Raw genomic sequence first — 26932 nt, forward strand, 5'->3', positions numbered from 1 at the left:
TATTTACCAAACAATAGTCTTAATTTAGTCAGTTAAGATTTTGCTTAGTGGATATTTTTTTTCCAGCTAAGAAACTAAACTCTTAATTTCAGTTTAATTTTTACTTATAAAAGCCCCAAGGTAATAAGGAATGAAAATGACTTATACTATTGATTATGAAGCAAGCTATAACAATTTTTATGTAATTGTAACTGCAAGCAACTCTGCCTTTAGGATAATCCTTTTGCTGCTCCAGACTTTTTAAAATTTTCATCCTAAATGATCCCTCAGTCCCTACTCTTCTCTTTAGAGTTCTTAAACCATACCATCCCACCTCCAACAACACACCAATAGTTAATTTTATAGTGCTTCTAAACATCTGTTCTTATCCACATGTGCTAGGATTTGTTCCCCAGAGTATCCAAGCTAAGAAAAACACTTTGTCTAGCAGAGAGGCTACTGGGGACCCAAGAGAGCCAATATAAAACAGCATAAATCTAACTCAGGGTCACACACTCCATCTTTTTCTGGAGATCAAAACATCTTCCTCAAACCTCAAGTGGAATTTGCTAGTCCCAGGTCCATTGTGACACTCAAACATTTGCAGGTAATACTCCAGGAGAAAGGAAAAAAAGTAGGAGGGGGAAAAGACCAGAAAATCCTGGATGCAAAAAGTCATGTACAAAAAAAGATACTCAAATCTTTTGAACCAAATACCACAATCACTAAGTTGGGTTCTACAATGTTTTAGAATTATTAATGACATTTTTTAGAAAATAACAAATAACTTTCAATTTTTTTTATTTCTGAATTTATGGTGTTTTTAAGTGTACTTAAAGATGGTATAGTTGTTGTTGGCCATTGTTTCTGGTAGCTCGGGCAAAACCCTCTCATGCTGCTTAAAGGTTTAATAATATCCTAATGCCACCACTACATGGAGAATTTTTATTTACAGTTTTCCTGATAGGTGATCATTCAGTTTCTACCTGGCAACACTACTGATGGTGAGCTTCTAGTTTCACAGGGCTGCTTTGTCTGTTTGGAAGCAGTTCCTTGTGATGGGACTCTTTTCCCTATTGAACCAAAATGTGCATTTTTAATTTTTTAGCATCTTTTGGTTGGCAAGTATGTACTTTTAGTGACATTAAATATTTTTTTTCCTGTTAGAACATAATGAATCTAAAAATGTTTAAGGGCAAAATTACCAGAATCATCAAATATTTCTTATGGTATCAATTCAAGACTATTCATAATCTTAGTCACAGCTCTTTCCAAGAAACAAACACATCAAAACAAACATTATTTCTTTCATGACTTATTTAAACCTTGTACTTCATAGAAAGGCCAAAAAAAAAAAAAAATCTTCATTAGAGCACCGAAACATACAAAGAATTATGCCAGGAACATGTATGTGTTATATAACATTGGAATTTAATGGTGGATTTGATCCTCATTACAAGATTTGCAAGGTATACCTCATTTCATTTTTTTGAGATAAGATAAGAGTCTCAAGGCCTTAACTACTTGATCAAATCACATAGAGTAAGTAGCAAGACTGAGATTATATCTGAGACATGGGTTATCCCAAAGATTTTGCTATTTTCATTATAAAATTACTTTCCAAAAGACCTGCCTATCTTTCAGCTGTGGTGTGCCTTTTTCCAAATGCAATTGACATATAAAATACTTATATCTGAATAACTCAATTTATGATGTATAAGTGGTAAAGTACTGTTACAGCAGATATGCCACCCTATTTGGGGGCTTTTACATATTTAGAATAGATTAATTAACAAAAAATCCATTCAAATTTTATATAACCTAAGTCTAATTTTGTTTTTATTTTTGTTTTAAAGGCTCATATTATGGCTGAGATAAAAATATATAATTATTTAGAAGAAACTTAAAAGCAATGCATTGGTATTAAAAATAAATTGTAAACGTAATTAAAAGATGAGGTGAAATTGCTATATATATTAGTAAAAAGACTAGTAATTCAAATTCATCAACAATTAAAGCAAAATAATATGACACAATATCACTATGCTTGTGTTTTAAAAAAACTTCATGGTATACTTTTCCATTCTTTATCTTAACCTTTTATTGAAATTTCTCTTTTTCTGTGATTTTCTTTTAAAATTATTGTATAGTTGAATATTTCTAACAAAATCTGAAGTATAAACCTAAATAGTGAAATTTAATTACAATCATCTAGTTAAAAAAAGGTCTTATTTCCATAGCTCTATTTCTGTATTTATTATACATTTGTTTGGTTTCTTCTTTCAATATAATGATTAAGTGTACTCTTTATTCTATGGCTTTAATCAAATAATTTGTAAATTTGTAAACATGTACTTCTATCCAAAAGAGATTTGTGGCTTAAAGTATTTAATAAATATAATAAAGCCATTTTTCTATAGAAACATGCGTTACCATTAACCCCCGAACCCTGCTTTTCATATAAAAACACACAAACACGTATATAGACAGAAAATCATTAATTTACCTTTACCTTTACCCACTCTCCAACCAGGCTCTATTGGATTATATGGAAATTTGATACTAAATTTTTATCTATGGAGGGATTTTTGGACTCCACTTTTGTTATCCAAAACATCTTTTATTCCTCCAGAGTACAATCATGCTTTCCAGGAATAGGATTAGCAGATTTCCTATGTCCTTTGTCAAAATGAGCAATTTGCAGCTAAGTATTACAGGAAAGAATTCCAAAGCACCAAGTTTAATCCCAGAAACTTGGGACTCTGGTATGATTAAATTCAGTTTCCTTGTCTTGAGTGAAAACCATACTTTCTGGCTTATTCATACCCCAACTTTCTGCCTGTAATGTTCAAACACTGTCCTGCCATGTTCTGGTCTCTAGAAAAAAATCCTACAGGATTGCAAATTTGAATATTAAATAGGATCAGAGCCACAGGAGAATCTAAACTATGGAGTTGATATGTGTTTNCTAACAGCATGCTTATAAAGATAGCACTGGCTCTTCTGGCAAGGACAGTGGCAGTGCTGACGCCAGCACCCATCCTGGCAAAAAGACTGGACAGATTCCAAACCCAAATCATTCCTTACTCCTACTGTGCATACATGGCTGTGGTGCTGATAGGCTGTGGAGACATCTCTGAACACATTACCTATGGCATCATGGTTATCATAGCATCTGTGGGATTTGATCTGTTTTTTATCAGTCTGTCATACGGACTTATCCTTCGTGCTGTCTTTCGGATACCATCTTGGGAAGCACGGGGAAAAGCTCTCAGCACATGCAGCTCTCATCTTTGTGTCATTGGTCTCTTCTATTCTCCTGTTGTCTTCTCTGTCCTGGCACAAATTTTAGGCTACCATATTGCTCCTCATCTACAGATTATCATTGACAATCTCTATTTCCTGGTGCCTCCCATGGTCAACCCCTTGATTTATGGTGCCCGGACCAAGCAAATGCGGGAGTGGGTGCTGCGGATCCTCCACTGTCACGGAGACTGAGGTTTATACCTTTGGTGGACAGGAGACCTGGAAAAGTGGAGCTGAAAGTCATGTTTAGTGGGAGGTGGAGTTCACTCCTGCCAGGTTTGGGGCTTCATGGGGAAAGGAATAACAAAGTCAAGAGAAGGACTTAGCCAGTGTGGGAATGTAACTGGGTTATGTTCTTCCTGTCAAGATGCAGCTGTTATGAAACGCTCATAACCAGAACGCTCCGAAATGCTTATGCCAGCAATAAAGTAGGATAACATTTTATTGTTAAATTCATTATTTATCTAATTACACCACAACAGATAATTTGGAAAGACATTTTTCAAGTGAGGTAAAAATGCAATTTAGGCCTATATTCTCAAGATGTATGTGCATAAATAATTATCCAAAGGTTTTCCTGATTTAATTTTTTCTCTTTTACGTTTATGTTTTATCCATTTCACCACCACAAAATAATATATTATGGAAGAGATTTCTAATGAAAATAAATATGCGTAAATATTCATGTAGATATAAATGAGTAATGAGCTCCCTTTCTCTGTCTAAATGGTATTAAAAGAAAAAACTAATTTTTAGTAAAATATAATAGATTGGATCTGAGATATAGGCATTTTACAAATAAAATTTTAAGAAGTTCTAATGAATCTGTTTTTTCTCTAGCTTCACTTTTCCTTTTTACCTAGCTGACTTCGTGTATCTTAATACCTTTAAGATACCCAATTTTAAATCTTAAATCATGAATTATGTCTGTGCTCTTGAAAGCACATTCTAACAGCATTGTGAACCACTTTTCATATGCATCTTAAACTTAACACTTGCCAAATTCTTTTTTTTCATATTTTATTTTATTGTGGAAAGACCACTTAATATGAGATCTCCTCTCCTAAGAGATCTGCTTGGCAACATTGTCACTATACAGTACTAGATTGTACACAAACTAAACTCTCAATTTCTTTGCCAGCTATATTGTCCCTCCATATTTCCCATTTTTGTTCATTTGACTTTAGTTAAAAAAAATTAATTTAAAACCTTGCAATTACTTAATTATTTTTATTTTCATCTCTCCACATAACTGATCACCAGGATTTCTGTGCACATTTCCACTACCTTTTTTCTATCTTGGACTTCTTTCACATCTATGGATCTCTGTATTGTAAAATCCTTCTAACTAACTTCCCTATCTCTGATCTCTCTCCTATTCCAAGTTGTTCTTAACACTGCAACTGAAGTTGTCATTCTCAAACAAATATCTCATTTCATCCACTAAAAATTTTCAACAGCCTGTTACTCAAGGTAAAGTCTTAACTTAATAGCATGACATTCAAGTTATTGTGTGACTTAACACCAGTCTTCTTTGCCAGGTGCTTTATTCTCAGTAAATCACTATAGGCATCAATCCAGCCAAAACTGACTGCTTCTTTTGTAAAGAAACCACACATTCCTCTACTTTAGTTCATTCTTCTTCATATTAATTCTTTTTTGACTAAAAAAGATTGAGGCATTTTCCCTCTATCTTTTTAGTCAAAATCTTTCTCAGCTCAAGAGACATTTCCTTCAATTTATTGCCCCTAATGCTTGTCTTCAAACAATATCGATCAGCCCTTTTCTCTACTTCAGGTGTTTTCAAGATTTGTTTGTCTATGATCTGTCCTATGCCTCAGTTATTTACATACAAGCCTTGTTATTGCTCTTATACTGACATTTTTTTAAGGGCAGGGGCTATACCCAAAAGCAAAAGTTGGATTTTGCACAGGCTTTAAACCCATGTCACAGTTAAAATAAAGAAAAGTTACTAAACACCAACTTCTAAAGTGAAGGACCTAGATATGTAAATCTCCCATTCTCTCATCTCTAATGTTCAAAGTATACCTTGGAAAAGCATACACACAGATGTTATTTATCTGCAAAAAAATATACAAGTATACACACTTTTCCTTTCATATACCTACTTCTATCATTTTATTTATTTTTAAACAGCTTCTATGCTCGGTCTCTCTATTTCTCTGTCTGTCTCTCTTGGTCTCTCCCTCATGCTATCATATTTATATTTATACACATTCATTCACTTCACCTGAGATATGCATGCATTCACAGGAATGTGCATATATACATATATTAAATGTACGTATTAAATTACATCAATAATTATGCAAAACCACTATTAACTTCCCTGCAATTGGCCTGTACCAGTTTTCAGAGACCTAAATTTTCTTAAGTAAATTAACAACCCATCTCAAAATGCTGCTACCAAACACTCTTATGCAATTTCTAGGACTCGTGCAATACTCCCCCTGTCAGCCTTCCTTGACCTCTTCTTTTCCTCCATTCTGTATCAGTTTCCTTTTTAATGGTCTCCAGAGTCATCCATTCCTTTCACAATCATGACACATATCACACAATATGATAATAGTGTCTTTGCATAATCATTGTCTACACCAGAATGAGTGTTTTGCCTATTGTTTTCACAGAATCTAGAATTTCTGTGGAATGTAAGTTCAATACATATTTATTGAACAGGTAAGTCCTATTTCAAATAGCTTCTCTGATTAAACAACAAGATCATAAAACAATGCATAGACTTGTGCATTTACTTTATATATTAAAATAAAAGAATAGGAGGAAGAAAAGGAAGAAGGAAATGGAGGGACTGAAATAGGAAGGAAGAAAGAGAGGGGAGAGACAGAGAGAGGAAGGAAGCACTTTGTTTTCTCACATGTTGTTTTTCTCCGTTAAGGATCCTTTTATGTGAAACCTCTTCACCTCCGTTTTTGAATATTATTTAGGGTATGTTCTTTCACCTTCAGTGTACCAATGTGTTCTCTAAAGAATAATTCCACTTCTCAATTATTATGATTATGATTGCTGAATTACAAGCAACCCTGGAATGTAGAGGTTGGAGTTGACTGGGCTCAGCTTAATGTTCTCACTTGAGGTCCTTCACATGATTGCATAACAAAAAGGGACTGAGGCTGGAATCCTCTGGGGCTCTGAAGGATAGACATCCAGTATCACGTCCTTGCTGACAATCCTGATGCTTCCTGCTTCTTCCCCTGGGCTGTCTCTCCATTAAATTAACCTGGTTTTCTTATAGGGTGTTTCAGAGTTTCAAGAGGGAAAATTAGAAGCTACTAGGCCAGATATGTTCTATACCCAAAACTTACACAGCATCACTTCCACAGTATTCTATTGCTCAAGGCAGTTAGAGGATCTGCTCAAATTTCAGGGTTTTGGAAAAAGATTTAGTCGCGATGGTTGTACAAGGGCATGTAGTTTGTAAGATACTGTTATGGCCATCTTTGAAACATCCAATCTGCCATGGTCCTCTCTCTGGCTACACCTGTTCATATTACTTTCATATGCAACATACATTTACACCTCTCCCAAACTTCTAGGTCTCAGCTCATGGTAGCATTTCTCAAGAATTCCATCATCTAAATCCTATCCAAATGTAGGTGAGGTTTCATGGGTGTGGTCCCTTGGGTATAGTTCCACCAGTATGCTTTCTTTTTCTCTAAACATCTGTTAAGTAAAGAGATAAGTGATCTGCCTCCAACAGTGCCAATATACAATGTTAACACAGTGATGGGATAAATGTGAAAACACTTCCATTTCAAAATAGGAAGAAAGATGGAAGATGGCAATTACTGGTCTATAGCATGCTGAAATATAGGAAGGCATATGTTGCCAGCTTTTGAATTAGGGCTCTATCCTGCTCCATGAGGATAGTTTTCAGTTTTTCAGTGTTTCTTGGCTTTACCCTCTGGAATGTGGTTCTGCATTCTGAGACATCTTTCATTTTCTAAAAGAAATCGTCCAGGCCGAGCCCGTGGTGCACTCGGGAGAGTGTGGCGCTGGGAGCACACCAACGCTCCCGCTGTGGGTTCAGATCCTATATAGGAATGGCCGGTGCGCTCACTGGCTGAGCGCGGTTTTGGACAACTCCACACCAAGGGTTACAATCCCCTTACTGGTCACAAAAAGCCAAAAAAAAAAAAAAAAAAAAAAAAAAAAAAAGAAAGAAAGAAAATCGTCCAAGTTTTCAATTTATATTTCTAAGCCTATAGATTGGGTAGCCCAAATATTCCTCTTTCCCCCATTTTATTTTCATTTGTTTACTTATGTTTTTTATCATTCAAGGTTATATTTTTTATTGGTTATGAATATTCATGGAGTACAAAACTGATTGTCACCAGTTGTGCCCAAAAAGTGATGGCCAGATCCATACTGGCAGCATGCCCATTACTACAAACTGTGATTATACCACATGTCCCCCACCCGATTATCCCCAATCTCCCTCCCCAACCCCTTTCCCTGACTCCACTTTGTATGCGTAGGTATGTTCCCTCCCTCTGTAAGTCCAACACACCACTGTGGTCTTTCTTTACTTCCTTCTTTCTCTCTTATCTCTCACTTTGAGTGAGTATGTGAGGTTTTTAGTCCCTCTATGCTTTGCTTATTTCACTCAACATAAGTTGCTTGAAGGTCATCCATGTTGTTGCAAATGGGAGAATTTCACTCCTTTTTATGGCAGAGTAGTATTCCATGGTGAATATATACCACATTTTCCTTATCCACTCATCTGTCAATGGGCATTTAGGTTGGTTCCATATCCTGGCTATTGTGAACAGAGCTCCAATGAACATGGGAGTGCAGGTTTCCCTTTGACATGATGATTTCCATTCCTTTGGGTATATACCCAGAAGTGAGACTGCTGGATCGTATGGAAGATCGACCTGTAGTTGTTTGAGAAACCTCTATACTGCTTTCAGTAGTGGTTGTACTAATTTACAGTCCCACCAACAGTGTAGGAGCATTCCCGTCTCTCCACATCCTTGCCAGTGTTTGTTATTCTCCATCTTTTTGATTGTAGCCAGTCTAACTAGAGTGAGGTGGTATATCAATGTGGTTTTAATTTGCATTTCCCTGATGATTAGTGATCATTTTTTAGTGAGCATTTTTTCATATGCCTGTTGGCCATTTGTATGTCTTCTTTTGAAAATGTCTGTTCAGCTCCTTTGCCCATTTTTTTAATTTGGGTATTTGGGGTTTTTACTGTGTAATTGCTTGAGTTCCTTGTATATTATGGATATTAATCCCCTGTGGGATGCATAGTTAGCAAAAACTTTCTCCCACTCTATAGTGTGACATTTCACTCTGTTCATTGTTTCTTTTGCTGTGAAGAAGCTTTTTAGTTTGATATAGTCCCATTTGTTTACTTTTTCTTCTGTTGCTTGAGCTTTCAGGCTCATGTTCATACAAGTGTGTGCCCAGACCTAGTTCCTGAAGTGTTTATCCTATATTCTCCCTTAGTAATTTTACACTTTCAGGTCTTATGCTTAAGTCTTTAATCCATTTTGAGTTGATTTTAGTATATGTTGAAAGATACATGTCTAAATTCTTTCTTCTACATATGGATATCAAATTTTCCCAGCACCACTTATTGAAGAGGCAGCCATTTCCCCAATGTTTGTTTTTGTTGCCTTTGCAAAATATCGGATAGCTGTAAGCCTGAGGGATGACTTATGGGTTCTCTGTTTGCTCCATTGGTTCAAGTGTCCATTTTTATGGCAGTATCATGCTGTGTTTGTTGCTATAACTTTGTAGTATAATTTGAAGTCAGGTAGTGCTATGTCTCCACTCATTTTTTTCACTAGGGGCTGCTTTGGCTGTTCTGGGTCTTTTGTTGTTCCATATGAATGTTAAGATTGATTTTTCCATTTCTGCAAAGAATGTCATTGGTATTTTGATGGGGATTGCACTGAATCTGTAGATTGCTTTGGGTAGCATACACATTTTCACAATGTTAATTCTTCCAATCCAAGAGCATGGAATATCTTTCCATCTTTTTGTGTCTTCTTTAATTTCTTTCAGTAGAAGTTTGTAGTTCTCATAGTAGAGATCTTTTACCTCCTTGATTAAATTAAGTCCTAGGTATTTTTTTTTCATGACTTAATAGTAGGTAAATGGGCTTACTTTCTGCATTTCTCTTCCTGTTAGCTCATTATTGAAGAATATAAAGTCAACTGAGGGCCAGCCCGGTGGCGCACTGGATAAGTGCGCTGCTTGGGAAGCGCGGCAGCGCTCCCGCCCGAGGGTTCGGATCCCACATACAGACCGGTTCCCGCTCGCTGGCTGAGCGAGGCGGGGGAGCAACACCGAGGGTTGCAATCCCATTGCCAGTCCCCGGTCCGGTACGGGGGCAACACTGAGGGTTGCGATCCGTTGCCGGACACGGAAAAAGACAAAAGACAAAAATAAATAAATAAATAAAAATAAAAATAAAAATAAAAAGTCAACTGATTTGGAGGCATTTATTTTGTATCCTGCAATGTTTCTGAAATTATTAACTAACTCTAGGAGTTTTTTGATATATTCTTTAGGTTTGTCTCTATATGGTACCATGTCCTCTGCAAATAGGGACAATTGAACTTCATCTTTTCCAATCTGAATGCTCTTTATTTCTTTCTCTTGCCTCATTGCTCTACCTAGGACCTCTAGTACTACGTTAAATAGAAGTGATCAGAGAGGGCATCCTTGTCTTGTTTCTGTTCTTAAATATGTACGCACCCAATACTGGAGTGCATACCCATTCAGAATGATACTGGAAGTGGGCTTGTCATAGATGGCTTTTACTGTGTTGAGATACTTTCCTTCTATACCTAATTTGTTGAGAGCCTATATCATGAAGGGATATTGAATTTTGACAAATGCTTTTTCAACATCTATTGAGATAATCACATGGTTTTTGTCCTGGATTTTGTTTTTCTTTTTTTTTCGTCCTTTTTTTTTTTTTTTTTTTTTTTTTTTGAGACCGGCTGCACCGTGCTCAGCCAGTGAGCGCTGTGAGCACACCGGTCATCCATATATAGGATCTGAACCCACAGCGGGAGTGCTGCTGCGCTCCCAGCGCCACACTCTCCCGAGTGCGCCACGGACTCGGCCCTGTCCTGGATTTTGTTGATGTAATGTATTATATTTATTGACTTTCATATGTTGAACCAACCTTCCATCCCTTGGATAAATTCCACTTGATCATGGTGTATAATTTTTTCGATGTGTTGCTGTATTCTGATTGCTAATATTTTGTTTAGGATTTTTGCATGTATTTTCATCAAGGATATTGGCCTGTAATTTTCTTTCTTTGTTATGCCTTTATCTAGTTTTGGCATTAGAGTTATATTGGTCTCATAGAATGCGTTTGGGAGAATGGCTTCTGTTTCAACGGTTTGGAATAGTTTGAGGAGAATTGGCATTAATTCCTATTTAAACGTTTGATAGAATTCAGTTGTAAAGCCATCTGGACCTGGGCTTTTCTTAGTTGGAAGATTGCTTATTACCTCTTCAATCACATTGCTTGTTATTGGTCTGTTCAGGCTTTCTATCTCTTCTTGGTTCAGACTGGGTAGTTTGTATGTGTCCAGAAACTTATCAATATCTTCCAGGTTTTCAAATTTGTTGTCATACAATTTTTATAATAGTCTCTAATGATTCTTCATATTTTTGTGGTATCAGAGGCAATATCTCCCTTCTCATTTCTGATTTTTGTTATTTTGGTCTTCCCTCTTCCCTTTTTTTTTTTTTTTTTTTTTTAACTTAGCTGATGGTTTGTCTATTTCATTAATCTTATCAAAAAACAACTTTTTGGGTTTTTTAAATCTTTTCTGTTGTTTTGGGGGTCTCTATTTCATTTAGTTCTGCTCTGATCTTAATTATTTCTTTTCATCTAGTATCTTTAGGATTGGACTATTCCTGTTTTTCAAGTCCTCTGAGGTGTAGTATTAGGTCATTTATTTGAAATCTTTCCATTCTTTTGATGTATGTGTTTATTGCAATGAATTTGCCTCTTAGTACTGCTTTTGCAGTATCCCACAGGTTTTGGTAAGATGTATCTTTATTTTCACTAGTTTCAGGAATTTTTTTTTTTTTGATTTCCTGTTTAATTTCTTCTTGGACCTATAGGTCCTTTATCGTATTGTTTAGTTTCCATGTATTAGTATATTTTCCAGGGTTTTTGCTTATTATTAATTTCCAGTTTTAGTCCATTGTGGTCTGAAAAGATACTTGGAATGGTTTCAATTTTTCTAAATTTGTTGAGACTAGATTTGTGACCTAATATGTGGTCTATACTGGAGAATGTTCCATGTGCTGATGAAAAGAAAATATATTCTTTAGTTGTTGTGTGAAATGTTCTGTATATATCTGCCACGTCCAGTTGGTCTAAGGTGTAGTTTAAATCCTGTTTCTCTTTATTGATTTGTTGCCTGGAAGATCTGTCCCATACTGAGAGAGGGGTGTTCAGGTCACCCACTATTAATGTATTAGGGCCTATTTCTTTCTTTAGGTCTAAGAGTGTTTTTTTTATATATCTGGGTGCTCCAGTATTGGGTGCATACATATTTAAGACTGTTATGTAGTCTAGTTGAATAGATCCTTTTATCATTATATAGTGGCCTTCTTTGTCTCTTTTTATGGTTTTTGTTTAAATTCTATTTTATCTGATATAAGAATAGCTACTCCTGCTCATTTTTGGTTTTTATTTGCATGGTATATCTTTTTCCATCTCTTCACTCTTAGCCTATGTGTGTCTCTATAGGTGAGACGGGTCTCTTGAAGACAGCATACACTTGGGTCTAGTTTTCAATCCAATCAGTCAATCTGCGTCTTTTGAATGGGGAGTTTAATTCATTCACATTTAGGGTAGCTATTGACAGGTATTGTTAAATTCCTGTCGTTTAGTTACTTTTTGTTCAGATGCTTTAAATACCTTTTGATCATTACTTCATCTTTTATTTCTCTTCTCCAATGTTAGCTGGAAATTTGAGGTGGCATGATTTAGCTTCTTTCTCTTTCTCACTGACATTTTTGTTTTAGCTGTGGGTTTTGCTCTTTCTTGTGTATCTGTGATACTGATCATCATTATTTAGATTCCAGATGAAGGACTCCCTTGAGAATTTCTTGCAGGGCTGTTGATGTGATGGTGAACTCCCAGAGTTTTTGTTTGTCTGGGAAATATATTATTGCTCCCTCTTTTCTGAAGGAGAACTTTGCTAGGTAAAGAATTGTTGGCTGGAAATTATTTTCTTTTCATATTTTGAAAGTATCGTTCCACTTTCTTCTGGACTGCAGGGTTTCAGTTGTGAAGTCTGCTGTTAGTCTGATGGAGATTCCCTTATAGGTGACTTGATACTTTTCTCTTGCTGTTTTAGAATTCTTTCTTTGTCTCTGAGCTTTGCAAATTTGACTATATTCTGACTCGAAGAGGATCTTTTTGTAGTGAATCTGTTTGGGGACCTTTGAGCTTCCTGGATCTGAAGTCCTGCATCTCTCCCTGCACCTGGGAAGTTTTCTGTTATTATTCCCTTTAATAGGTTTTCAATACTTTTTCCTTTCTCCTTCCCTTCTGGAATACCCACAATTCAGATGTTAGAGCACTTAAGGTTGTCTGCTCTCTCTCTTAGATTTTCATCATTATTTTTAAATTCTTTTTTCCTTTTTTTTCTGCCTGGGTTATTTCAAAAAGACCATCTGTGAGATCTGAAATTCTTTCTTCTGCTTGCTCTACCCTGCTACTCAAGCTCTCTGTCATTGAGTGAATCTTTCATTTCTAGGAGTTCTGGTATGCTCTTCTTTATGGCATTAATCTCTTTGTAGATTTCCTCCTTCATATTCTGGATATTTTTTCTTGTTTTATTGTATTCTCTAAATGACTACTGTTTTATGTGTTTGAGTTTTCTCAAGATTATTGCTTGGAATTCCATTTCAGACATTTCAAGGATTCCCTGTTCTATAGGTTCTGGAATTTGAGCATTAATGTATTCCTTTGATATTGTCATATCTTCTTGCTTATAGTTCTAGTATTTTTTCATTGATGTTTGGTCATCTGGTAGAGGACTTGCTTCTTCTATTACTCTGGGGTTGGCTGTGAGGATAAAGATTTCCTTCTCTATTTGCAGGCTGTACTGTTGACTCTGCTTATATCGATGTAGTTGAGTGAGTGGACGGTTGCCTGTAGAGTGGCCCTGGCTGCTACTTGGGTGGTGAACTGTGCTGTCAGTGACAGTAGGTGTGGCACTGGCTATATTACACCACCTTAGCTCCTGGTCCAGAATCCATGGCTATAGACTGAGCCCCCATTGCCACTCGGGTCTCAGCTCACCTTGGCACCTACTCAGCATGTGGGCACTTCCTTCAAGGGCCTAAGACTGAGCCCTGGTGATTCATGGGTCTTAGCTCATCTCAGCACCTGCTGCAGCTGTCAGTCTACTGATTTTCCATCTTCCTACCAAAGAAAATTTAACCATCTTAAGAGAAGTATAATTTCAACCAGAGCATTTTTAATTTCTCATTAATAAATTTCAGAATATAATAAAACTACACACAATATGTATGTCTAAATATATATATATATGTAAGTATGATTCTATAATCTTGTATATCCTTAATTCATTTTCAATGCTAATAAATTTTTGTAAATTACTTAGCAATTTCTAATTTGGGAATAGTAGCATCTGCAAACAGGTACAGTTTTTCATTTTATGTATTTAAATATTTGCCATATTGTTTTGCCTTATTATATTAGCTAAGATCTCAAACATAATATGTGATGGAAGTATTAGAAGAAGACACCCTTAAATTGTTTTTGAACTTAGAGAAAGGTGTTCAATATTTCACCATTAATGGTGAAGTCAGCAGTAGATTTGTGTGTGTGTGTGTGTGTGTGTGTAACCTTTCCTGAATTCTATCTGAATCCTCTTGACTTTGTAAATATTTTAAAATATAAGTGGGATGGTTATATGTTTTTTCTAAGATTTTTTTTAATAAAGTTCACATTGTTAATTGTGGAATGCTAATACAATCTTTTATTCCTACATAGAGTGCACTTGATGGTGATTTATTATCTTATTGTTTTTTCTGGATTTCATTTGCCAACATTTTGTTAGACATTTTTGTGTCTATTTTCATGATGAATATGGGTTTTGTAATATGAATATCTTTGACATCAGAGCTATGCTGGCCTCATAAAATAAACTTGGAGCTATTATTCTTCCTGCATTTTCTAAAAAAGTTTATTTCAAGGTTTATATTATTTTTTACTTGTTTGATATAATTGTCAAGTGAAAGTATCTCAGATTAATGTGAAAGTTTTAATATAAAAGGTTCAGTTGTATTTTGATTGGGTATTCAGATTTTCCAATCTTTCAAGAGTTGTGCTATTAATTATCACATTGTTGAATTAATAGGTGCAGATTTATTTATAATATCCCATTATTGATATATTAATGTGTATAGTGTGTACTGATGTACCTTCTTTTTCTTTCCTTATGTCAGTGATTTTCTCATGTATTTTTTTATACTTAATTGTTTTTTGTTCTATCATTATTATTTCTATTTTCCAATTTATTTAAGTATAGTTTGTTCTTTCTACTTTATTTCTTGAGGTATAAACAGAACATTGACTTGTTTATATATATATAAAGTAACAGAACAAACTCCTAAAAAATACACATTAATTTTTAGGGCACACAAAATAGACCTTATACTGGCCCAAAAGGAAATCTTAATGTATTTGAAGTATTTAAAATTATAAAAAGTATTCCCTGATCAAAATGAAATTAATTTAGAATTTAATAACAAAAGATTATAAAAAAGTCTTTAAATATTTGCAAATCAAGCAGCACGTACCTCAAAATGTCATGAGTTAACACAGAAATCACAGTGAATATTTTTCTTACTGTTAACTGAATAAGAATGAAAACGCAGAATGGCAAAACCAACAGCATGCAGCAAAATCAATGGTTAGAATAAATTTATCCATGAAAATGCACATATTCCAAAAGAGAACTTTTAAATATTAATAACCAAAGCTTTCTTATCAAGAAAAAAAGAGAACTGAGAATTAAAAGCAGAAAAGTAAAAGGAAAGAAATAATAAAGATTATATTAGAAGACAAATACATTAGAGATAGATGCTAATATCAGTCTTTAGCTGAATATGTTTTATATCGGTGTAGCTGTAGTTTGCAAAACAAATATATTTAATATAGAGCATGAAACTGCATGGAAGGAATAATGGGAACTTTGTGCATAATGAGTATAGAGTATATGTTAGAATGACAGAACACTTTTGGAAATAGAGGTGATGGTCACACATCATTGTGAATATAATTAATTTCACAGAATTGTATGTTTAAAATGGTTAAAATGAAATATGTTATATACACATTTAAACACAATTTTTAATAAAGATTTAGTGTGATGATATGAAACCTCAACAATGAGCACACAGAGTCCAAATTGTCTCCATCCCTAGGAAATAAAACCCCTCTCTACATGCCCAGAAACATTTGAAAGATCACTTCTGAGATCCTTGATTCAGAAGAAAAATCTTTACCCAAATGCTTATGAATTACCTTTTTTTTTTTACAACACAGACAATAGGATTAAGTGCAGGTGGCACAAGGAGGTAGATGGTAGACAGAAGAATGTGGGTAGAGGGGGCAACATGACCAACACAGTGGCTGAAGAAGAGAAAAAGGCAAGGATATAAAACTCAGGAAAAAATAATAATATGAGCTGTGCATGTATTAAATGCTTTGAGTCGTACCTCCCGATAGTGTAGACGAAAAACAGCCTGGAAAATCAGAACATAGGATGTGAATATAAAAATCAGGTCAAATCCCAGAACAGTAAAACCCACAAAAAGACTACACGTTTTATTGATTTGGATGTCTTCTGCAGCCAGCTTGACCACAGCCATGTGCTCACAGTAAGAGTGAGCAATAAGAATGGAATGGAAAACATGCAGACTTTTAATTAAAATGAGTAACAGACCAATAAGCACTGTAGCTCAGATTATCACCATAACCATCATGCAACACTGGATGGAAGGCATGAGGATGGATGTGTGCCTCAAAGGATCACAGATGGCAATGTAGTGGTCAAAGGCCATGGCCAACAGAATACCAGACTCCATGCACTGCAAGACATGGATGAAGAACAGCTGGGCTAGGCAGGCATCAAAGGCCATGGAGCAAGAGCTGAACCAAAAGATGGCCAACATCTTGGGAGCAATGGCTGCACAGAGTCCTGTGTCAGTGGCTGCCAGCACAGCCAGGAAGATGTATATGGGCTGGTGCAAGCTACGTTCTGTAGGAACAATGATAAGTAAGGTGATATTTCCCAAAAGAGCCAGCAGGCATATGGCAAAAAAAGGAAATCCAATCCAAAACTGCATGTGCTTTAGTCCAGGAAAGCTAATTAAGGTCACAGTTCTGGGGTTCAAATGTGGCATGTTGACAACTGCATAAGAAGTTGGTATTCTGTCTTCTCACCACTGATTCTGATACCTGCAGAAGAGAACTTCGACAGAAAGTGAAAAGATCTCAGCTCTCCTTATCATTCAACCACTATCAGGCAACCACTATCATTCAACCATATGGGGCATTGAGCAAACAAGTTCACTGCTTTGGATAGCAGTTTGGCCAGATTATTCCGAGGTTCTACAATGCATGTTAAGACAGTGGAAGCAAACAATCATTTAAATCCTTCACTAGAGCCAAATAGGAGGAAAAACATGTGAGTGTTTCAGGATTTCTTACTTAACTCTTGTGGAAACTTGACATGGAGAGCACTGATCTTTAGCTTGTCCCACGATCTCTAGACTAATTTGGCTGAAAAGCCACCATTAGCTGTTCCTTCTGTGTCTGCTTCTAGAGGCCAGCCCAATTTTACTGCAGTTAGGAATTTTCCTCCAAGCCTTGATGTACAGAAGAAATCCCGTTTGTGTTGCCCTGTGTGCATTTGTACATAATCCTATGAGAGCCTTCACCATTAGCCACAGTGCTGCTGGCCATGGGAACTGAGCTATTTGTTCTTGAGTCACTGGCAATCTTTCTCTTATTAGCTTTGTTAGAAGAAAGTTTTAGTTGTTTTATCTTAACTTATTCCTTCATCAAAATATTGAATAATCCACTATTTTTCTTGGCACTGCGTGTGGCCCCTAGAGGAGATTTTAAGATAATAATATTCATTTAGAGACAGCAAGCAGAAGTTGGTTTTATTAATGAGTTAATGTCTGTTTATGTTTAGGGCAGATTCATTGAGTGCAACAATAAATGTGAACTAGAAAGACTTGTTTTGTTTTTTGTTTTTAATGGGGGCTTAGGAGATTTTTTTTGACAATTTTATTTTAATTTATTTTATCATTTGAAACAATTGCTTATACATATTTATGGGGTACTGAGTATGGTAATTGAGGAAGGGACACAAAGAGTAATTGAAATTTGTCACGATGAACATGCTAATAATATCGATTTGATCATCACATACTGAGTTTAGAAGATTTAAAACTAAAGAAAACAAAAAGATTATAGAGGTACCAAATTCAAGAAAAATGGACATCTTAAAATTGAGTCATGTACAGTTGAAAGCAGAACCTTAGTATTATAGACAGACCCTGAAACTGGATTAGCATAAGAGTCTGTGTGTGTGTGTGTGTGTGTGTGCGTGTGTGTGTGTGTGTTATCAGAGGCTATGGGTCAGCAGATCACTAGACTGCTTGAACTCTGGGTAGGCTGCATATTCTGCTTTGCATAAAGGACTGTTATTTCTCTTTTTAATAGCTTTACAATATACTAAGAATAATTAGCTGTGATTTGAGTTTTGAAGATTCTTTAAATACAATGCACACCCCATAGTACATCCCTAGTTCTACGATCGTTACAGATTTTTACTTATTTTCTTTTTGGAGGTGATTCAAATTAACAAAGCCTTTTTCTCCCATTAGTCTGATTTTCATTAATCACTCTAATTTTTGAACCAATCCAAATTTTGCTTCAATCTGTTCATACCTAAACACTGATCCCATCACCTCCAGTAAAGAGATTTCCTCTGATCTGGTTATACCCATACGCCTTAGAAAAGGAAACCCTTTCCGAGTAGCAGTGAAAATCTCTGCCCCTAAATTACCATTACCCTAATTTCTTGAAAGATGTCAGATAGTCAGCTATTTCATTTTCACATGAAGTATATGTGGTGTGTAGGAGTATAAAAGAATTTTTTTGTACAGTAATTCTAATATGAAAGGAAAAAATAATGGAGGGACACTGCAATATCTTTGCTTGTGATCCTGCAAGAACATTAATGAGTTAACTGTGGTCAGAATAGCCATAAAAATCGGTTAAAGCAATAAACACGGTTGTGAAAAAGAATTTTCTTTGATGTCTACTTCTGGCATTTGAAGCTATGTGGTGGGAGAAATAGTGAAATACATGGACAATGTTTCTAATACTCGTGAATGTGAGTTGTCAGAAATTAAAGAAGCTGAAACAGAAAGTTTCATAAGCTAAAGCTGTCAGTATTTCCTTAAACACTCAATAATTTCTTAATAGTCTGAAGGCTAAACTAAATTTTATATTTACCCCCACCAGTAGATGATACTGCACTTATCAGATTACATGCCTAGTATTCAGCAAGTGGTTAAAATTAAGGGGTTGGAAATCAGAAAGATGACTCAGCTGTCAATACTAGATCCCCCACTTATCATATATGTAATCTTGCCTAAATAACTTACCCACAGTTTGTTCATCTGTCAATTAAGGACACTATTAACCTCACTTACTCCAGTGTTAAATGTGGGATTAATACAACATATCAATGTTTGAAACAATTCAAATACTCAATATATGGTAGTTTATGAAAAGCCTATTATTTTGTCAAGTTAGAAACAGGTGGTGGAATATTGGGGAGAGAAGAAAGAAAAACATTGAGTAGTGAAAACTTTTTAATGAGAGATGAAGTAAGCTCTGTGAGAAGAGGAAAATTCTACAGCCAAAAAGCTTTTCTACAGCATCTCATATATAAGATTGGTGATTCTTCCAAGTAATCTAATCAGAGTCAAAATAAAAAGTTAACATCCTAACTACTTTTCAAATATTTCTGCACTTAAAAAGATCATTTAAGAAAAAAAAAAAAACTTTGTAATGGTTACTCCTCCTTTGCAGGCTCTGTGAGTACATAAACATTTAATGGGGAAATGCATGCATTTAAATTTCCTTAAACCCAGTTTCTATAAGGTAACAAGGTACGGACTTTATGACCCTCATCTTTTTAAAATGGTCTGTTTCACATTAAGGTTTGTTTCATTCTTACTAAGTGGAAGACAAAGAATAGATATAATAGCATGTGATCTTCAACAGAGGTGAGAGGGCAAAAAAGAGGTGGGGGTATTCTTTGCCTTGGCAGCAAGAAGACTGAACTGTTTGGCAAAAGATCTGACACAAAATCTTTTCAAGACATATGATTTCTCCTGCCTTTCTCCCACTTTCTACATTACTCAAACACTTGCCACCTTTCCACAGCAGGTTGCCTCTAAATTATCCTTTTTCATTTTCAGTAAATCAGAGAACACTAGAGTTAATCGGGATCTATTTGATAAGATTCCAGAAAGTTTGGGTACAAACTTGCTTATATAATTATGTATTTGGAGGCCAGAAATGCAAGAAGATATTACTAATTACCTATGAAATTATTTTAACTCTAAGTTACATAAATCTAGCTCCTTAACCTTTTCCTTAATGAAAAATTATAAAAACGCAGAAAACACAAGGGATTAAAACCCCTATTCCATCTTTTTTTTTTTTCTAAAATAAACTGCTATCACAGCCCCTTATTCCCTCCCAATACCTAATTTGTACAGGAAGGAACTTGCCTAGTTTGAGCTGAGGACTGGCCTGACACGTGAATGGGGTAATTGCATCAAAGCGTTTTCACCAAAATTTTCAGCAAATGTCGACATTAATGGAAGAGTCACTGAGCTTTCATTAAAGCCTAGCCTGATCTGACAGCATCACTGTCCTTCAGATGTCTCTAGAGTATCATTACCCCAGACTTCTTGCCAGGAGCAAGTTGGTCTCAGACATGGAAAACAGGGTTAGAAAGTTTTCTGACTTTTATAAGAGAGGGGTCTCCCAGGAATGAGAACTAGGAAATATCTGGTCTGGGGTCACATTCAGGGAGAGTTGATTCTGAGCTCATTAGGAGTGAGATCAAATGAATATGAGAGATGGAGATTTCTTAAGATGTGGAACTGAAGACTATCTTTTCTATCCTCTGTCGTCTGGCAAGGCCTTTAAGTGAAGTAGAATAGTAGGAGCTATTCTGTTTATAAACACAAAAGTGCTGCTATTATTACTACTGCTAGTTTAATGAATGATACCCCTGTTGCCCATGATTTCATAGTATCTTTCAGGTTTGAATGAAATTTAAACACATTTTTTTTTCAGGGATAAGATTTTCCAAGTTTCCTCTGTTGATTGAGACTTCAGATAACCCATAATTATCTCCTCTATTGATAGAGGTTGAGACTAACTTCTGTAATAATGTATGTCCAGTATCATTCGTGATTTGCTCAAAATCCCCAGATAACAAATTTTATAGAATAGTATCCATAATGTGTTTTCTCTGCCACCACTCTGGGGATTTTAAATGTAGGCCGTTCTTCTACCTTCAGAGTTGTAGTAGTTCACTCATTTGCCATTGAAGGCTAGAAATTCACTGACTGCAATAAGAAGCTGAAAAACTGCATTCCTCAAGCAGGCTCCTAGGTGACAGCATTTTAGGTGATAATGACCCAAATGCAGGCATGGTTTGCAGATGGACTTTTCTTTCTTTCTCAGAATGTGGCTCAAATACCTGACACTTCCTCTCAAGCCTCACGTGAGAACACACTGATTGGTTTATTTTTAATTTTTTACTATTCTTATGTTGTCAATAGCTGTCCAGTTTTAGAACTGTTTGTCAAGTCTCATTATATGTAAAACATTAATTTGATTTGAAAGGAGAGAAGAAAATATTTTCAGGTACTATTGGTTGTCATATTCATTTTTCTTCTATTATTTTTCTCTCAGTTTTCTCAGGATTTTTTTTCCTCCTTTATTATTGTAATTGTTGAACTTTTCTTTCTTTTTTTGTTTATTTGTTTATTTTGTTTTAGCTCCCACGTATGAGTGTGGACATGTGGTATTTCTCTTTTTATGCCTATCTTATTTCATTTAGTGTAATTTCCTCTAAGTTCAACCATATTGCTGTGAATGGCAGAACTTCATTCTTTTTTATGGCAGAGTACTACTCCATTGAGTATTTATACCATATTTTCCTTATCCAGTTGTCCATCAATGGACTTTTGGTTTGGTTATAATTCAGCTGTTGTAAATAGAGCTGCAATAAACATTAGAGTACAGGTATCTCTTCAACATTATGATTTCCTTTCCTTTGGTTATATTCCCAGCAGGGGATTGCTGGAACTTATGGCAGTTCTGTCTGTAGTTGTTGAGGAACTTCCATACTGTTTTCCCTAATGGCTGAACTAATTTACAGTCCCACCAACAGTGTAGAAGTGTTCCCCTTTCTCCACTTCCTCACCAGCTTTTGTTTTTCTCTGTCATTTTTATAATGGCAGGTGTAACTGATGTGAGAAGATATCTCAATGTGGTTTTGATTTGCATTTACCTTATGCTGAATGATGTAGGATTTTTTCATGTGTTTATTGGCCATTGGTATATTGTCCTTTGTGAAATGTCTATTGAGTCCCTTTGCCCATTTTTTAAATTAGATTACTTTATTTATTTATTATGTATGTATGTATGTATGTATGTATTTATTTATTTTTGTTACTGTTAAGTTGTTTGAATTACTTGCATTTTCTGGATATTAACCCCTTGTTAGATGCATAATTTGTGAATATTTTCTACCATTCTCTATGTTGTCTTTTTGCTCTATTAACTGTTTCTTTTGCTGTGCATAAACTTTTTAGTATGATATAATTTCATTTGTGTTTTTTTCTTTTGTTGCATGTGCTTTCAAGTGTTATTCATAAAGTTTTTGCCCAGTCCTACTTCTAGAAGTGTTGTTCCTATGTTTTCTTTTAGTAGTTTTATCATTTCAGGTCTTATATATATGTCTTTAATCCATTTTGAGTTGATTTAATCTGTTTTGAGTTGATTTTGGTTTGTGGCGAGAGGCATGGGTCATGTTTCATTCTTCTACATAGGGATGTCCAGTTATCCCAGCACCACTTACCAAAGAGGCTGTCCTCCTTTCCTCAATGTATGGTTTTTCATTGTTGTTGTTGTATCTCACTCAGTTCCTCAGGGCCAAGCCTCATCAATCGTTTATACTTTCTGGTACATTTAACTCATCCCCTCTTATTCTTTCTATATTCATATACAGTGTTTAATTATAATTAAAATAATATAATCTATTGCCCAGAAATATTTCAGAGACTTTACCTGTTCTACTTTATAGCTAAGTTCTTGAGACAATAGTTTATATTCATTTTTTTCTTTGTCACATGCCATGTTAATAAGGTTTCATCTTTTTTCTCTACTGAAAGTTTCCATTGTAAGAAATACAAATCTAATTTATGCACCAACAATTCTACTATTTGGTATTTACTCAATATAAACAAGCATTAAGTCCATGGTTAGATTTATTTTGTGATTTTTTATAGCTGCATTTGCATACTAATGCTAAAATGAGAATTCAAATATCCATCAAAAGAATAATTGGTTTTAAACATTCAGTCTGATAAGATCTGACAAGTGTATACTACTGAGTAACCATCACCCNTTTAATTATAATTAAAATAATATAATCTATTGCCCAGAAATATTTCAGAGACTTTACCTGTTCTACTTTATAGCTAAGTTCTTGAGACAATAGTTTATATTCATTTTTTTCTTTGTCACATGCCATGTTAATAAGGTTTCATCTTTTTTCTCTACTGAAAGTTTCCATTGTAAGAAATACAAATCTAATTTATGCACCAACAATTCTACTATTTGGTATTTACTCAATATAAACAAGCATTAAGTCCATGGTTAGATTTATTTTGTGATTTTTTATACCTGCATTTGCATACTAATGCTAAAATGAGAATTCAAATATCCATCAAAAGAATAATCGGTTTTAAACATTCAGTCTGATAAGATCTGACAAGTGTATACTACTGAGTAACCATCACCCAAAATAAGATATGAATACTTCCAATACCCCAGAATGTTCCTTTATGCCCTATTCCAGTCATGCTCCAACTCTTCTCTTTGCTACAGGCAAGTAGATTTTTTATTGATTTTTATCAAATATTAGTTTTACTTATTCTTAGATTTCATTTGAGTAGTGTCTTAAACTGTAACCTGGAGAAAATTGAGTGAAAAATTCAATGAGGAATTTCAAGCAGAAGGATTGCATTAGCAGATGAAGGGGATCACAAAACAAATTGTAGAGATCTATACCAATTAAAATGTTATGACAGTTGAATGTAATATGGAATATTGTGGGAGATACATTCAGTGAAGCAGGTTGGCATCAGAGTATGTGTGTGTGTGTATATACTGTTTACATAACAATTGCACTATTTTACATTTCACCAGCAGTTCACAAACATTCCAATTTTTCCATATCCTCATCAAAACTTGTTGGGTTTTTTTTCTTATTTTTTTTAAATAATAGCCATCCCAAATGTTGCCTCATTGTAGTTTTGATTTGTTTCACAAGTGATTAAGTATGTTGAATACCTTTATATGTGATTGTTGGGCATTCGTATAGCTTTCTCAGGGAATTGTCTAAGTCCTTTGCCCATTTTGTAATCAGTTTTTTTTTTTTTTTTAATCAGGTTATTTTGTGATTGTTTTTGTCATTGCCATCTGAGTTCATTATGTATTAGAATATTAATCCCTCGTTAGATCCAAGACTTCAAAAATTTTATTTTGGGCCGAGCCCATGGCGCACTTGGGAGAGTGTGGAGCTGGGAGCGCAGCAGCGCTCCCACCGCGGGTTTGGATCCTGTATAGGGATAACCGGTGTGTTCACAGCGCTCACTGGCTGAGCGCGGTGTGGCCTGTCTCAAAAAGGACAAAAAAAAAAAAAAATTATTTCAGGCAATGGGGTTGCCTTTTTGCTCTGTTTACTGTGTTCTTTGAGACACAAAATTTTGTGATTTTAATGGAGTCCAATTTATGTAATTTTACTTTTGTTTCTTATTCCTTTAGTGTTACAGCCAAAAATTCTTGGCCAAATCCAGTGTAATGAAGCTTTCCACCAAGGTTTTCTTCTAAAACTTTTATAGTTTTAGTTGTTCATGTAGATTTTTTAATCAATCTTGACTTTACTGTTGTATGTGATGTAAGAAAAAAATTCAACTTCAGTTTTGCTTTTTGATTTTATTGCATATGGATATCCAGTTTTCCCAAAACCATTTTTTGAAAGGACTGTCCTCCCTTTTCCCACTGAATTGCATTGGCTACCTTGTCAAAATTATTTGACCATATACCTGTAGTTGTGAGGTTTTAGGGTTTAGTTCTGGGCTCTCTGTTCTATTTTCCTGTCTGTATGTCTGTCTTTACACCAGTCCTACACTATTTTGTTTAGTGTAGCTTGTAGCAACTTTTTGAAGTCAGGAAGTGTGAGTCCTCCAACTTTGTTCTTTTTATTTTCAACATTGTTTTGCTATTTAGTGTCCCTCTGGATTCCATATAAATTTTAGGATTTTTTTTTCATTCCTGCAAAAATCATCAATGCAAATTAACAGAGATTGAATTGAGTCTGTATATTGCTTTGGGTAGTATCAACATCTTAGTAATATTAGGTCTTTTAATCTCTCAACATGGGGTGTCTTTTTATTTATTGGCATCTTCTTTAGTTATTTTTTCAGCAAATTTTTGTATTTCTCAGTGTGTAAGTTTTTACATCCTTGGTTAGTTTACTTCTAAGTATTTTATTCTTGATGCTACTATAAATGAAATGGGGGTTTTTTGTTTGTTTGTTTGTTGTAATTTCCCTTTTGGAATGTTTATTGTTAGTGTATAGAAATGCAAATGACTTTTACTTGCTAATTTTGTACTCTGCAACTTCAATGAACTCATTTATTTGTTCTAAGTATTGTGTGTGTGTGAATGCATGTGTATAATTTCCAGGTTTTCCATATATAAGATTGTGTCATCTGAGAACAGAGATAATTTTACTTCTTCCCCTTCCATTTGTATGCCTTTTATTTACTTTTCTTGCCTAACTGCTCTGGCTAGGTCTTCTAGCATTATTTAGTTAAATAGAAGAATTAAAAATGGACGTCTTTGTATTCTTCTTGATCTTACAGAAAAAGCTTTCATTCTCTCATCATTAATTTCGACATTTGCTGTGGGTTTTCCCCAGACATCGCTTTTATAATATTGAGGTGGTTTCCTTCAACTTCTATTTTGCCGAGTTTTTTTTTTTTCTTTTCTTTTTCATGAAATGATGTCAAAATGTCAAAATTTTCAAGTGCTTTTTCTGAATTAATAATTAATTGAAATAATTATGAGTTTGTAATCCATTATTCTGTTCACTTGGTCTATTTTCTATATTAGTCCATTTCTGTTGCTTATAACAAAATACTCAGACCTGATTGGTTTATAAGAAAACTAAATTTATTTCTTACAGTCCTGGAGGGTTGGAAGTCCAAAGTCCAGTGAACACATCTGGTGAGGATCTCGGTGGTGGAAACAATGATGCAGGTATCACATTGTTAATTGGCAGAGCAGAGAGAGAGAGCAGACAGCAACCTCCTCATTCAGTCTCCTTTTATTAAAGCCCTCAGTACCACGCCCCTGACCACCATTATTAATCCATTCATTACTGCACAGTCCTACAATCCAATCACCTCTTCAAGGCCTCACCCTTCAACCACCACAATAGGATTTCCCACCCTCAACAGTTACAGTGAGAATTAAGTTTTGGGGGGACATTCAACCCAGGACAATCCCACTGACTAATTTTTGTATATTGATACACCCTTGCATTACAAGAATAAGTCCTACTAGATATAATCATTTTACTATGGCATTGATTTTGATTTGCTACTGTTTTGCTGAGTATTTTTGCATCAATGCTCATCAGGCCTATTGGTCTGTAGTTTTATTTTCCTGTAGTGTCTCTGCCTTGTTTTCATATCAGAATAATCCTGACTTCACAGTGTGAATTTGGAAGTGCTCCCTCCTGTTCAAATTTTTGAAAAAGTTTGGGGAGGTGTTAATTATTCTTTAAAATTGGTGGAATTCACCAGTGAAATAATCTTGTCCTATGCTTTTCCTTGTTGAGATGTTCTTTTTTTATTTTGTTTTTATTAATTATTGATTCAATCTCCTTACTAGTCATAGTTTTATCTATATTATCTTTTTTATGATTCAGTCTTGGTATTTGGGGTTTCTAGAAATCACTCTAATTCATTTAAATTATTCAATTTTTAAAATCATTTTTATTTCTGTGTAATAGGTTGTGGTGCCTGCTTTTTATTTCTGATTTTAGTTATCTGAGTCTTCTTTCTTTTTCTCTTCATCAGTTCAGCTAAATATTTATCAATCTTGTTTATATTTTCTAAGAACCAGTGCTTGGTTTCATTGATTTTCTCTAGTGTTTTTTTTTTTTTTTTTTTTTTT

General features: G+C 34.9%; 1 protein-coding gene and 1 pseudogene across 1 annotated transcript; one reads left to right on the forward strand and one right to left on the reverse strand.

Moving 5' to 3' along the window:
• Window positions 1–2955: 2955 nt before the first annotated feature.
• Window positions 2956–3477, forward strand: LOC103610031 (olfactory receptor 52B2-like). The gene has a single exon (XM_008594269.1). It carries the CDS (start codon window positions 2956–2958, stop codon window positions 3475–3477), a length of 522 nt encoding a protein of 173 aa, XP_008592491.1.
• A 12339-nt stretch (window positions 3478–15816) lies between these two features.
• LOC103610032 lies at window positions 15817–16755 on the reverse strand (annotated as a pseudogene).
• Window positions 16756–26932: the final 10177 nt, after the last annotated feature.

Source organism: Galeopterus variegatus, unplaced genomic scaffold (assembly GCF_000696425.1).
Source record: "Galeopterus variegatus unplaced genomic scaffold, G_variegatus-3.0.2 Scaffold10504, whole genome shotgun sequence".
Classification (NCBI taxonomy): Eukaryota; Metazoa; Chordata; class Mammalia; order Dermoptera; family Cynocephalidae; genus Galeopterus; species Galeopterus variegatus.